The 12,108-nt window shown below is 43.9% G+C and overlaps 1 protein-coding gene across 1 annotated transcript in view; it reads left to right on the forward strand.

Moving 5' to 3' along the window:
- smyd2b (SET and MYND domain containing 2b) overlaps positions 1-12,108 on the forward strand; it is a 68,717-nt gene that overhangs the window by 42,023 nt on the left and 14,586 nt on the right. Inside the window, exons 8-11 of the mRNA XM_077219621.1 lie at positions 4,564-4,674; positions 5,005-5,125; positions 6,358-6,532; positions 6,662-6,770. Coding sequence (XP_077075736.1) covers positions 4,564-4,674; positions 5,005-5,125; positions 6,358-6,532; positions 6,662-6,770 — 516 coding nt within the window. The remainder of the gene's footprint in view (positions 1-4,563; positions 4,675-5,004; positions 5,126-6,357; positions 6,533-6,661; positions 6,771-12,108) is intronic.

Genomic DNA, 12,108 nt, shown 5'->3' on the forward strand with positions numbered 1-12,108 from the left:
GTAATGGAGCCATCAAGAAAGAGGAGATCCTCCCCTGTCTGGCCTCAACAGAAGCATCAGTATCCTCATTTATACCAACTGGCACTGGCATTTTTATTTTCCCCTGCATCCTCTGTTCCTTGTGAAAGGATATTTTCCAAGGTCCAAGAAGAAGAATCATCTACACCCCAACACACTTGAAAAAATTCTGTATCTCAATAAAAGCAGTAGCGTACCGTGGGGTTTCAGTCAGGGCCTTCAGTAACGCACAAAACATGTGCCCCCCCCAAAAAACATATTTTGTGAAACGATGATGTCATCACCCCACGTGTGGACTAGTCAGACACGCTAAATCAGTAGCCTAACATCAACAACAACTCCGACTACATGTTTGTGTTCCTGCTTCTGAAGCTACTGAGCCTCTTTTATTTCTTTATTTATTATTTAGGCCTACTTTAATGTATTTTTATTTTACTTCTTTATTTACATTTCTTTCTTATGCTATGATGCTTGTATTTTGTGTGATTAAGACATTTGGTATTTTGTAGGGATGGGTATTTCAAGCAAAAATAATATTCGACGATCGCAGGCAATAATTTGATTATTATTCAAAACCCCGCCCCCCCTTTCCATTTCATTTCATTACATTACATTTCTCTGTACTGTAGGCCTACGTGTTGTAGCCATTAAAGTAAAGTTAGTTTCATATTTATGTTTAAATAATATGGTATTTTTTTCCATTTCATCTATGTTGATTATACGAAAAGTGATCAGCCTATCAGCCAGTATGAGTAGCCTAATCATTAGATGCGTAATATCGAGAGACATCATTTTGACCGCTTTATTAAGTTTTGTTTTTTATAAAGCCCTTCTTTAAAGTGAATTTCGTTTTGTATAAATTGTATCTTAATTTTAATCAATGTTTCATCAACCAATTTCCTGGATTTAATAAATAAGTAGCAAATATAGCAGACAATAGCCATCAGGACACGGAGGCGCCGACGCGATATAACTTGCATCGCACGTGAACTGGAGCTTGTCTCATAAATGAACAGAAACTCAGAAATATATCTAAGCTTGAAATGTCTACTTTTAAACAAAACAATTCAAAACGAAAAGAAACAGAAAACTCTCTTATAATCCGTATGAAGTGTGCATTTCTCTCTGTAGACACCTTCACTGCGTAGGCGCACGAGTCAGCATCGTCACAGAAAACACTATTAAGAAACAATTAAAAAGTCTCCTTGTTATATTTGACACATTCATAATGATTAGGCTACATTTGCCAGTTCTTTGTGGCAAGCTTTATGCGTCTGCTGATCGATTCGTGACATCCCTATTTTGTACCGGGCCATTTATGGTTTTTCACATTGTTCAATAAAGTTATTGGTAAAAAAGAAAAGAAAAGAAGCTACTGTGACTAATATTATTGTATACAGCTTGTATTTATAATAAGTCTTCTTCTCTGTTAAAGAAACGGCTCTTAGCCACCAATTACATTAAACTCATAGTTTAGCTAAGGACTTATAGTTTAAAAGTGTATATAACATGGATTTAAAAATATGAAACAGACAACCATGAATGTTGAAAATATTTTTGTGCATTTATTTAAAATGATTAAAATGTATTTAAAACTGATTACAATATTTATATACATAAAAAATAATTCATACAACGTAACTTTTTTTATTAATAAGCTAGTCGATGAAAATGCTTGCATACCGACAAAACTTACTCTTACTCTTTTACAAAACATTTACAAAAACTTGGTCCCAACAGGGCCTTTAACGTCAACATGTTGAACAAGTCTGCTGGCTCCAGCATTAAACAGACAGACGTGAACGTGGTTCCTCACTGCACTTTGGTTCTTCATCCCGTTCCTCACTGCACTTCCTGTGTAAATGATACTGTGTGCGTGCGTGCATGCATGTGAGGGAGAGAGAACAGGGGACAGCTCACAGCTCACAGCACTGCGAGGGTAACAAGCTTACTAACACCCCTCACAGTGTTGTCAGCTGCACCCATAGACAGTAAAAGAAAGGCTGCACCCCTTTCCTCGCTGCACTTCCTGTGTGAATGATAAATAACCTGTTCCGCTCCGTGCTAGCTGTTAGCCAGTCATAGCGGTCATAGTTACCCACAGTGAAGTGCCGCACAAAACCTTTTCCGGCCTTGGTCAGCCCATCCAGCTTAGGTGTAAATCTTCCTTTTTAAACGATCTCTTTCTTCTCTCCAAACATACGCATTGAAAAAGGCACACGAAGGAGATTGTTAACTGGACCGGTAAGAGGTGTGAAAGCAGCGGCCATAGCTCATTCACTGACATTGCTCACAACCCGCCAACATTTCAAACGGTTGATGACATCAGCGGGAGCTAGCGCCGACACATCGCTGGGCCCTGAGAGCGTTCTGTCACTGCGCATCGAAATTTGATTGGCTAATGATACACGTCAGTCAAAGTTATGATCAAATGGGAAATGGCAGCTTCAACGGAAGGGTAGCTATACTTCTAGTGTTGAAGTCCACGGAGCTGTGATGCGTTTAGATGACCTTATGGAAAATCCAGCTCAGCCTCACAAAAAATAAACATATTCTTTATGTAAATATAATCGTAAAAATGAAAAAAATATATTTTACATATTATATATTATATTATATTTTAGATTCTGACAGGGCCAGCAGAGAAGGCCCTGATGGCCCTGACAGCCCACCTCAGAATAAAAGTCTATTTTAGCCTAATCCTTCCTTCACCCACCCCAAACTGCAGTTTGCTCCTCTATATCAGTCCCATAAGCACAACACTGCACTAAAACTAGTAACAGTTCACTGCACAAAACCCACCAGAAACAATTCTTAACTTCTTTCCACCCCAGACTATTCTGTTTGAGTTTACTTTAATACACCCCTCCACCATAAGCACTGCACTCAACACAGTGTCACTTTTGTTGTTCATACTGTCACTATCCAAACCATTTATGAATAATATAACTGTGTGTGTGTGTGACAGTTGTCTCTGCACAATAAATTCAGACAGGGAAATATACATATTTTATTTTATACCCAGGCAATGGACAAATGTCTGCTCAAGTCTTTTTTATTATTGCAAATGAAAGGTTTCAGACATTAACAGTGATAATAAAATAAATAAATAAATAAAACAGAACAGGGGGGTGGGGGTATACAGACATCATAAGTCACAGCTCCTAAGGCCATTGGTTCAGAATTCGCCCTAATTAATTTGTCTGCTATTTTTTTGTACAGTAGCTAGGTGTCACTAGTGAGCAATGCTGAGTAATGAACCTTTGGGTGAAGCAATGGGCTGCGAGGTCTCAGTGGTTCAGGAAGCCTCATTTTGCCATCACTAGCTGGAACAAACAGGGAACACCACAAACACAAGACAAGATATCCAGGCACTATCCACAACTGGAACCATAAGCAATAAGCCACAGGCACAACACACTCAATGACAACGAACTGGCAAAACATGAGGGCAAGAGAACACATATAAATGGAGCTGAGAACAAGAGGAACAGGTGAACACACTCAGGTAAACGAGGACTCAACAAGGGAGCAGAGAACATGAACAGGTGAGCACATTCAGACAGGAAACAGGGGAACACACTCAGGTAAACGAGGACTCAACAAGGGAGCAGAGAACACAAACAGGTGACAACACTCAGACAAATAAGGACTTAATTAGACAAAAAGGCGTGGTTCAGGGAAACAAGGAGGCAGGAACAGGGTAGCACATGGCAAACACAAAGAAAGACAGAGCCATATGTTCAAGCACAACACAAACATAGAGACATGATACAAAGACAACACAGACAAAGCTGCCAGGGCAGAACCCTGACAGTTCAGTGTTGTTTCAGTTCTGTTTAAAGTTCATCAATTATGAAAAGAGTTCAATTCATCTTTAAAGCAGCTCGACAAAAGACAATAGTTTTGTTATTTACTTTGCGTCAATGGTGTTTTAATTCATTTCATGAACAGTGTCGATGTTGCAAATGCATCAGCCAAATCAGCTATAAAACAGCTCTGCAGAAAACAGTGGTGTCATCATCCAACTCACCTCAACTCAGCAGTTTTGTTCTCATCTAACAGTGTCAGTGCAGTCAAATTAATAATGTTACTGAATATTAAAGTGAATCACGTTTTCTATCAAAATCAAACTTTGGCCTCAGATGACACAAAACCTGACAAATACACAGACTACACCTCTAACTTGAATACACCATTGATATCAGTTCAGAACACTATTACAACAATCATCTTATTTGTAATTGGGAATCATTTTGCATTTCAGTGCTCTGTTACAGTTTACAACATGCATGGAAAACATAGTAAAATACAATCAAATGAACCTTAAAGGCCCACTGAAGCGCCTTGAAAACCGCATTTAGTTATTCAATGTGTTAACGTAATTTCCACTGAAAGAGGATGGATTTTCCAGTAGGGATGCCCAAAGTTGATAGCAGTTAAAATTGAATCTGTCATGATCCTGACGTCTTACACTCTGCAGGTATCCTTATCGTTGAGTTTCAGTGACTGACAGCTTTCTGTATGTTTCCTCTGTGTTTGTAGATATACACCAGCTACATAGACCTGCTGTACCCTACAGAGGACAGGATCGAGAAACTCCGAGATGTCTACTACTTCAGCTGTGACTGCAAAGAGTGCACAACCAAATCCATGGTGTGTGGGATGGATGGAATACACTTTATTTACCGATTTAGGGAAATTTGATTCCGTTCAATTACACATATACAAAATTAAAACATATAAACCTCATAGCACAACATAATTAATCAATACAATGTAAAATATTAACTGCCATTTAAAAATATTTTTTTTGATTAAGCAAGGCCTCAAATGAGTGTTTGAAACAGTTTAACTCTAACACATGATATGTACAATCTGTCCATCACATGTACAAGAGAGAGATTTTACTAAATGACATTTATTACAATGTATTATTATAATATAATATGTTGATCATATCATGTTTCTCTTTTGGGTCTGTAGGATATGGTGAAGATGAAGGTGCGGAAGCTGAGGGATAAGATCAGTCAAAAGGATACCAGGGATATGGTGCGTTATGCCCGGAATACAATGGAAGACTTTCGCAGGGCCAAACATGAGAAAAATATCCTTTTTTGACCCTTTTGCTAATATTGTGCAACATTGTTTGCATAACTACAGTATTACTTGATTGTTTGATTCATAATACTGTCTGTTATTCAAAATATTATTGTTCAGTGTATGTTTTAAATAAGTTGTGATTAATAATGTTTGCTAACTAAGTCAAGCATCACTATTACTAATGCTTACAGAATTAGTGATTTAAACATTTGTTTAAACTTATGTCTCAAATTATGTTGCTTTTTCAAATGAACAAACTTAAGATTTTTATCGGACAGAACATGAAACAGGCAAAAATATCATGACATTTTTATTATTTTAATGTTACATAAGGTTCACATATAATGTTAAAGTTTTTTGATTAAAAAAAATGATGCAGGAAAGTTTTTTTTCTGAAATTACCAGTTTTTAAGGGATTTTTTAAGACTGTTAAGATTGGCTAATGTCATTGCATAGGAAAAAGTATCAACATTCACTCACTAACAGACAAAGCATTATGAAACCTTACTTACGATTTACGATGTAGCTGCTGTCAGATACAGTTGGCTTCTTCATCTTCATCGTACTCTTCATTACACTGGGCCTCGTTTATAAAACAATCTGAATTAAAATGCTCCAAGCAGAGATATAATCCTCCGACATGACCTGGACCACCAATCAAAATAAACCATCAAATTGTTCCTGACTCTGGGTCATTCTAAAGGCTGTACAGAGATACAAAAACTGTTATTTATTTTTTATTTTTTGCTTTTAACGTGACACACTTAGACAGGATTCAGCTGTTAAATGACTGAACACCAGTGGCCGGGGCCTATGATGTAAAACTATTTGGCAATGTCTTGCTTTGGAGGCAGTCATATATACATATGTATTTGCCCGTGTGATGACACAGATTCCACAACATGCAAACGGGCCATTTTTGAAGCTTTATTAAATGCATACTTTTTTATAATGAGTAGAACATTTTAAGCTATGAAACTTACAGAATGTTTATTGGTACTAAGACCTCTTATATGTCAAAAGATTGAGGGAAATTTGGTTTGTCGTGTCATGAGCCCTGAACAAAAAAATATCATATCCACCTATATATCAGCCTTGCAATGTCCCAGAAACCACCCAGAACAACTTAGCTTACAACTGTTGTTGTTTTTGAATAGTTTTTTATGTTTAGTCAAAGGTCATTAAATAACTTAAAAGGTTAAGTCAAATATTTATTGAATCTTGACTGCCGTTCACGCCCGGCTGAGCTGTTAGAGATGTGTGAGCTCAGCATTGATAAGATGAGTACCGTGTTTGATGACTCCAATGTCTACATTCTTCATATGATGTACCAGGCCATGGGCATCTGTCTCTACATGGAGAATTACGATGGAGCAGTTCGCTATGGTGAAAAAGTCATGAAGTCATACACGTAAGAACATACACAAATATAATATATGTGAAGGTAAATATGTATATGTTTATAATGCATAAATTGTGTTTAAATAAATTGATATTTGTGTGTATACTAACATTTATATTGTCTGCATTTTATCTGTAGTGTCCTTTACCCAGCACACTCTCTAAATATTGCATCTATGTATCTGAAGATGGGCCGACTCTACATCGTTCTGGACAGGAAGTCCACAGGCATCAGTGCCCTTCAAAAGGTACAAGCTCCTCCAAAACTGATCATTCCAAATCTGTATGACTTTCTCTTGTGGAAAAAAAACAGGTATTTAGCAGAATGTTATCTTGTGTATACAATGAAAGCATACAGTGACTGGAGCTCCGAAAGTGCTAATGGACAAGCTCAAATAGCTTTACTGAAAATGTTCCACTCCAATTTAGCTAAAATGTTACTCTGGGTTTGACATCAGTTTTGTAAAATAGCATCAGTTCTCATCAATTGGCATTGAAGTTAAACCTAGTGCTGTGCATCCTGATGAATTGAATACTATTTGAGAGAAACCGTGACAACATCTCATCGTCTGAAGGGACTGTTGCAGGCAGGTCCCGAGGTATGGCAGGGAGAGGTATTGTCTCGTTCCCTGTTCTCAGGGAACATAGGTTACAGTCGTAACCTGAGACGTTCCCTTTCGAAGGGAACTCAACAATACGTCATCCACGTTATGTGGAACGAAATACCCACGCCGCCATACTGAGGGGAGTGCATGCCCAATGGCAGTGACAACTGTCAGAACCAGTAATACAAAGGACACTAAAACCACTCACCCTAGGTCACGTTGGGCTGTCAGTGGCCCTACCGATCATAGCCCAAGCTAAGGAACCGAGAAAACTGCCAGAACGCCCATTTAACAGAAAGGCTTAGGACCACAACTTCCTAATAGAAGGGGTCCCTTCTAGGGAGTGTGGCTAGGGGACTCAAGGGACACCCAGCCAGTCACTATTCAGGAGAGCATGCCTCCTGACATGCCGCCAGGCTGGCCTGGTGATCTATCCTAAGACGCACAGTCTGGCCATTGCCTGTCTGTCCGAGACAGAGCCTCTGGAAACCTCTTTTGGAAAAGGCATCCAAAACTGAAGGCCTGCAAAGCTGGCAGAAACCATTCAGTTCCGGATCACAGAGACGGGACCACCTGGAGAGTGTAACTCAACCTCAAGAAATGACGGAAGTCGTCCACTCAATCGGTGGGTCTACCTAGTGCTCGTCCTGAACACTGAGGAAGTAAGAGAGGGATCAAAACCAGGGAGGTCTGCTGAGGCCAAATACCTGATTACCCCCTATGTGGGGAGCTCTAGTACCTGAGAGCTCACATCCGGAAGGCCGGTGAGGCCTGTAACCTGACGACCACAGTATGTGGGAGCTCATAACCAGGAAGGCCGGGTGAGGCCTGTAACCAGGCGACCACAGCATGTGGGAGCTCATAACCAGGAAGGCCGGGTGAGGCCTGTAACCTGGTGAATACAGTATGTGGGAGCTCATATCAGGAAGACAGGTGAGGCCTGTAACCTGATACCCAGTATATGGGAGCTCATATCAGGTAGGCCGGTGAGGCCTGACACCTGACGACCACAGTATGTGGGAGCTCACATCAGGAAGGCTGGTGAGGCCTGTAACCTGACGACCACAGTATGTGGGAGCTCATATCAGGAAGGCCGGATAAGCCTGTAACCTGATACCCAGAATATGGGACCCCATAACCAGGAAGGCCTGATAAGGCCTGTAACCTGACAACCACACCACATGGGGGCTACATTAGAAAGTACATGAAACCAAAGTGCAAGTACTTAGCCATTCCGAGTCCATAAAAGGCCTGGATCAGAATGAGGAAGTTAGCCAGAAAGGCGTCTGTCGTAGCATACCTTGACGACAGGACGCATCTAAAGTGGGACCCGAGGTGAAAGACTTGGGTCTGGGCCACATAGAAAGGGACCGAAGCGTACAGCGTATGACCCTTACCATAAAAATAGATTTTAGAAAGTACACAAGATGTTCCATCATGTGACATACCATAAGTATGGTTTTGACATGACTAGGAAATCCAGATGAGGCATATAACCTGATAGTCAAAATGTGTGGGATCTCACATTCAGGAAGGCCTGATCAGGCCTGCAACCTGACATGTGAAAACTCACAACCACACCCTAGCGACCACAGTGAGTGGGAGTTCACCTTCAGGAAGGCCTGGTGAGGCCTGAAACCTGACATGTGACAACTCATAACCAGGAAGGCCGAGGGGCCTGAAGCCTGGTGACCACTGAATGTGGGAGCTCAAAACCAGGAAGGCCGGCGAGGCCTGTAACCTGACAACCACAGTAGGAAGGAGCTCATACCAGGAAGGCCTGACAAGGCCTGTAACCCCGACAACCACACCATGTGGGGGCTACTTTCAGAAAGGACATAAATATGGATTTTAGAAAGTACATGAAACAAAAGTGCGTGTACTTAGTAATTCCGAATCCAGGAAGGCCTGGATCAGAAAAAGGCGTCTGTCGTAGCAAACTTTGACAACAGGATGCATCTAGAGTGGGACCCGTGGTGAAAGACCTGGGTCTGGGCCACATAGCAAGGGACCGAAGTCTACAGCGCATGACCCTTAGCATAAAATGTATTTTAGAAAGTACACGAGACGTTCCGTTGTGTGACTTACCATAAGTATGGTTTTAACATAACCAGGAAGGCCAGATGAGGCCTGTAACCTGATAGTCAAAATGTGTGGGAGCTCACATTCAGGAAGGCCTAATGAGGCCTACAACCTGACATGTGAAGGCTCACAACCACACCCTAGCGACCACAGTGAGTGGGAGTTCACATTCAGTAAGGCCTGGTGAGGCCTGAAACCTGACATGTGACAACTCGTAACCAGGAAGGCCGAGGAGGCCTAAAACCTGGTGACCACTGAATGTGGGAGCTCATAACCAGGAAGGCCGGTGAGGCCTGTAACCTGATGACCACAGTAGGTGGGAGCTCATATCAGGAAGGCTGGTAAGGCCTGTAACCTGATACCCAGTATATGGGAGCTCATATCAGGAAGGCCGATGAGGCCTGTAACCTGGCGACCATAGCATGTGGGAGCTCATAACCAGGGAGGCCTGGCGAGGCCTGTAACTTGGCGACCACCGTGTGTGGGAGCTCATATTCAGGAAGGCCTAGTAAAGCCTGTAACCTGATACCCAGTATTTGGGAGCTCATAACCAGGAAGGCCGGTGAGGCCTGTAACCTGGCTACCACAGTATGTGGGAGCTCATATCAGGAAGGCTGGTAAGGCCTGCAACCTGATACCCAGTATATGGGAGCTCATATCAGGAAGGTCGGTAAGGCCTGTAACCTGGCGACCACAGCATGTGGGAGCTCATAACCAGGAAGGCCTGGCGAGGCCTGTAACCTGGCGACCACAGCATGTGGGAGCTCATAACCAGGAAGGCCGGGTGAGACCTGTAACCTGGTGAGCACACAAGGTGAGAGCTCATATCAGGAAGGCCGGTGAGGCCTGTAACCTGGCGAGCACAGTAGGTGGGAGCTCATATCAGGAATGCCGGTGAGGCCTGAAACCTGACAACCACAGCATATGGAAGCTCATACTCAGGAAGGCCGGGTGAGGCCTGTAACCTGGCGACCACAGTATGTGGGAGCTCATATCAGGAAGGCCGGTGAGGCCTGTAACCTGGCGACCACAGCATGTGGGAGCTCATAACCAGGAAGGCCTGTAACCTGGCGACCACCGCGTGTGGGAGCTCATATTCAGAAAGGCCTAGTAGGGCCTGTAACCTGAAACCCAGTATGTGGGAGCTCATAACCAGGAAGGCCGGTGAGGCCTGTGACCTGGTGACCACAGTATGTGGGAGCTCATATCAGGAAGGCTGGTAAGGCCTGTAACCTGATACCCAGTATATGGGAGCTCATATCAGGAAGGCCGATGAGGCCTGTAACCTGGCGACCATAGCATGTGGGAGCTCATAACCAGGGAGGCCTGGCGAGGCCTGTAACTTGGCGACCACCGTGTGTGGGAGCTCATATTCAGGAAGGCCTAGTAAAGCCTGTAACCTGATACCCAGTATTTGGGAGCTCATAACCAGGAAGGCCGGTGAGGCCTGTAACCTGGCTACCACAGTATGTGGGAGCTCATATCAGGAAGGCTGGTAAGGCCTGCAACCTGATACCCAGTATATGGGAGCTCATATCAGGAAGGTCGGTAAGGCCTGTAACCTGGCGACCACAGCATGTGGGAGCTCATAACCAGGAAGGCCTGGCGAGGCCTGTAACCTGGCGACCACAGCATGTGGGAGCTCATAACCAGGAAGGCCGGGTGAGACCTGTAACCTGGTGAGCACACAAGGTGAGAGCTCATATCAGGAAGGCCGGTGAGGCCTGTAACCTGGCGAGCACAGTAGGTGGGAGCTCATATCAGGAATGCCGGTGAGGCCTGAAACCTGACAACCACAGCATATGGAAGCTCATACTCAGGAAGGCCGGGTGAGGCCTGTAACCTGGCGACCACAGTATGTGGGAGCTCATATCAGGAAGGCCGGTGAGGCCTGTAACCTGGCGACCACAGCATGTGGGAGCTCATAACCAGGAAGGCCTGTAACCTGGCGACCACCGCGTGTGGGAGCTCATATTCAGAAAGGCCTAGTAGGGCCTGTAACCTGAAACCCAGTATGTGGGAGCTCATAACCAGGAAGGCCGGTGAGGCCTGTGACCTGGTGACCACAGTATGTGGGAGCTCATATCAGGAAGGCCGGGTGGGGCCTGTAACCTGATAACCATAGTATGTGGGAGCTCACATTCAGGAAGGCTATATAAGGCCTGTGACCTGACATATGGAAGCTAATAGCCTGGATGGCCTGGTGAGGCCTGTAACCTGGCGACCACAACGTGGGAGCTCAGCTCACCTTACAATACATTACCTTTGCTTACCATTTAACATGTCCCGGCTCTGTACAGGAGACGAGTTCTGAAAAAGAAGAGAAAAATGTTATATGCGCAAAAAAAACATTTTCACTCAACATAAAACCTGCAATGTGCGGAATGAAGCACACCAGGACTCAGGAACTCAGAAACCTGAGTTCTACTGTTTCACAAGCCAACGGAAAGCGCTCCTATCAACCACGCTGAAGTGGGCCATCAGAGAATTCTTTAACTCATCATGGGCCCCGCCCCAGGCCTGATGTAGGAGGAGCCTGGGAGCGATGGTGGTTAGGAGACAAGATCCAGGGAGGTGATGTTTAACGATCAGTCCAAGAACGTTTACTCTGGATCACCTCCCTGAGATCCTGCCTCCCGCGGGAGTTATGCCTCCTGCGCGCCCTGCTCCCCCTGCTAGGAGGAGAGGGTGCACGGGAAGCGACACTGGCCTTCTGGGTCCGTCTGTGATCCTCAGACCACGGCGGACCAGGCCCTCCCGCCTGCCTGGGCTGGGCCGAGGCCGAGGAACTTATCGACCACCGTCTCGACAGACGGTCCGAAAAGCTCGGAAGGCGAAACCGGCGAATCGAGGAGAAAAGTTTTTTTTCTTTCTCCCTGATGTCAGCCTGGTTGAGCCA

Source organism: Siphateles boraxobius, unplaced genomic scaffold (genome assembly GCF_051911475.1).
Source record: "Siphateles boraxobius isolate OS27281-9 unplaced genomic scaffold, OSU_SipBor_1 8, whole genome shotgun sequence".
NCBI lineage: Eukaryota > Metazoa > Chordata > Actinopteri > Cypriniformes > Leuciscidae > Siphateles > Siphateles boraxobius.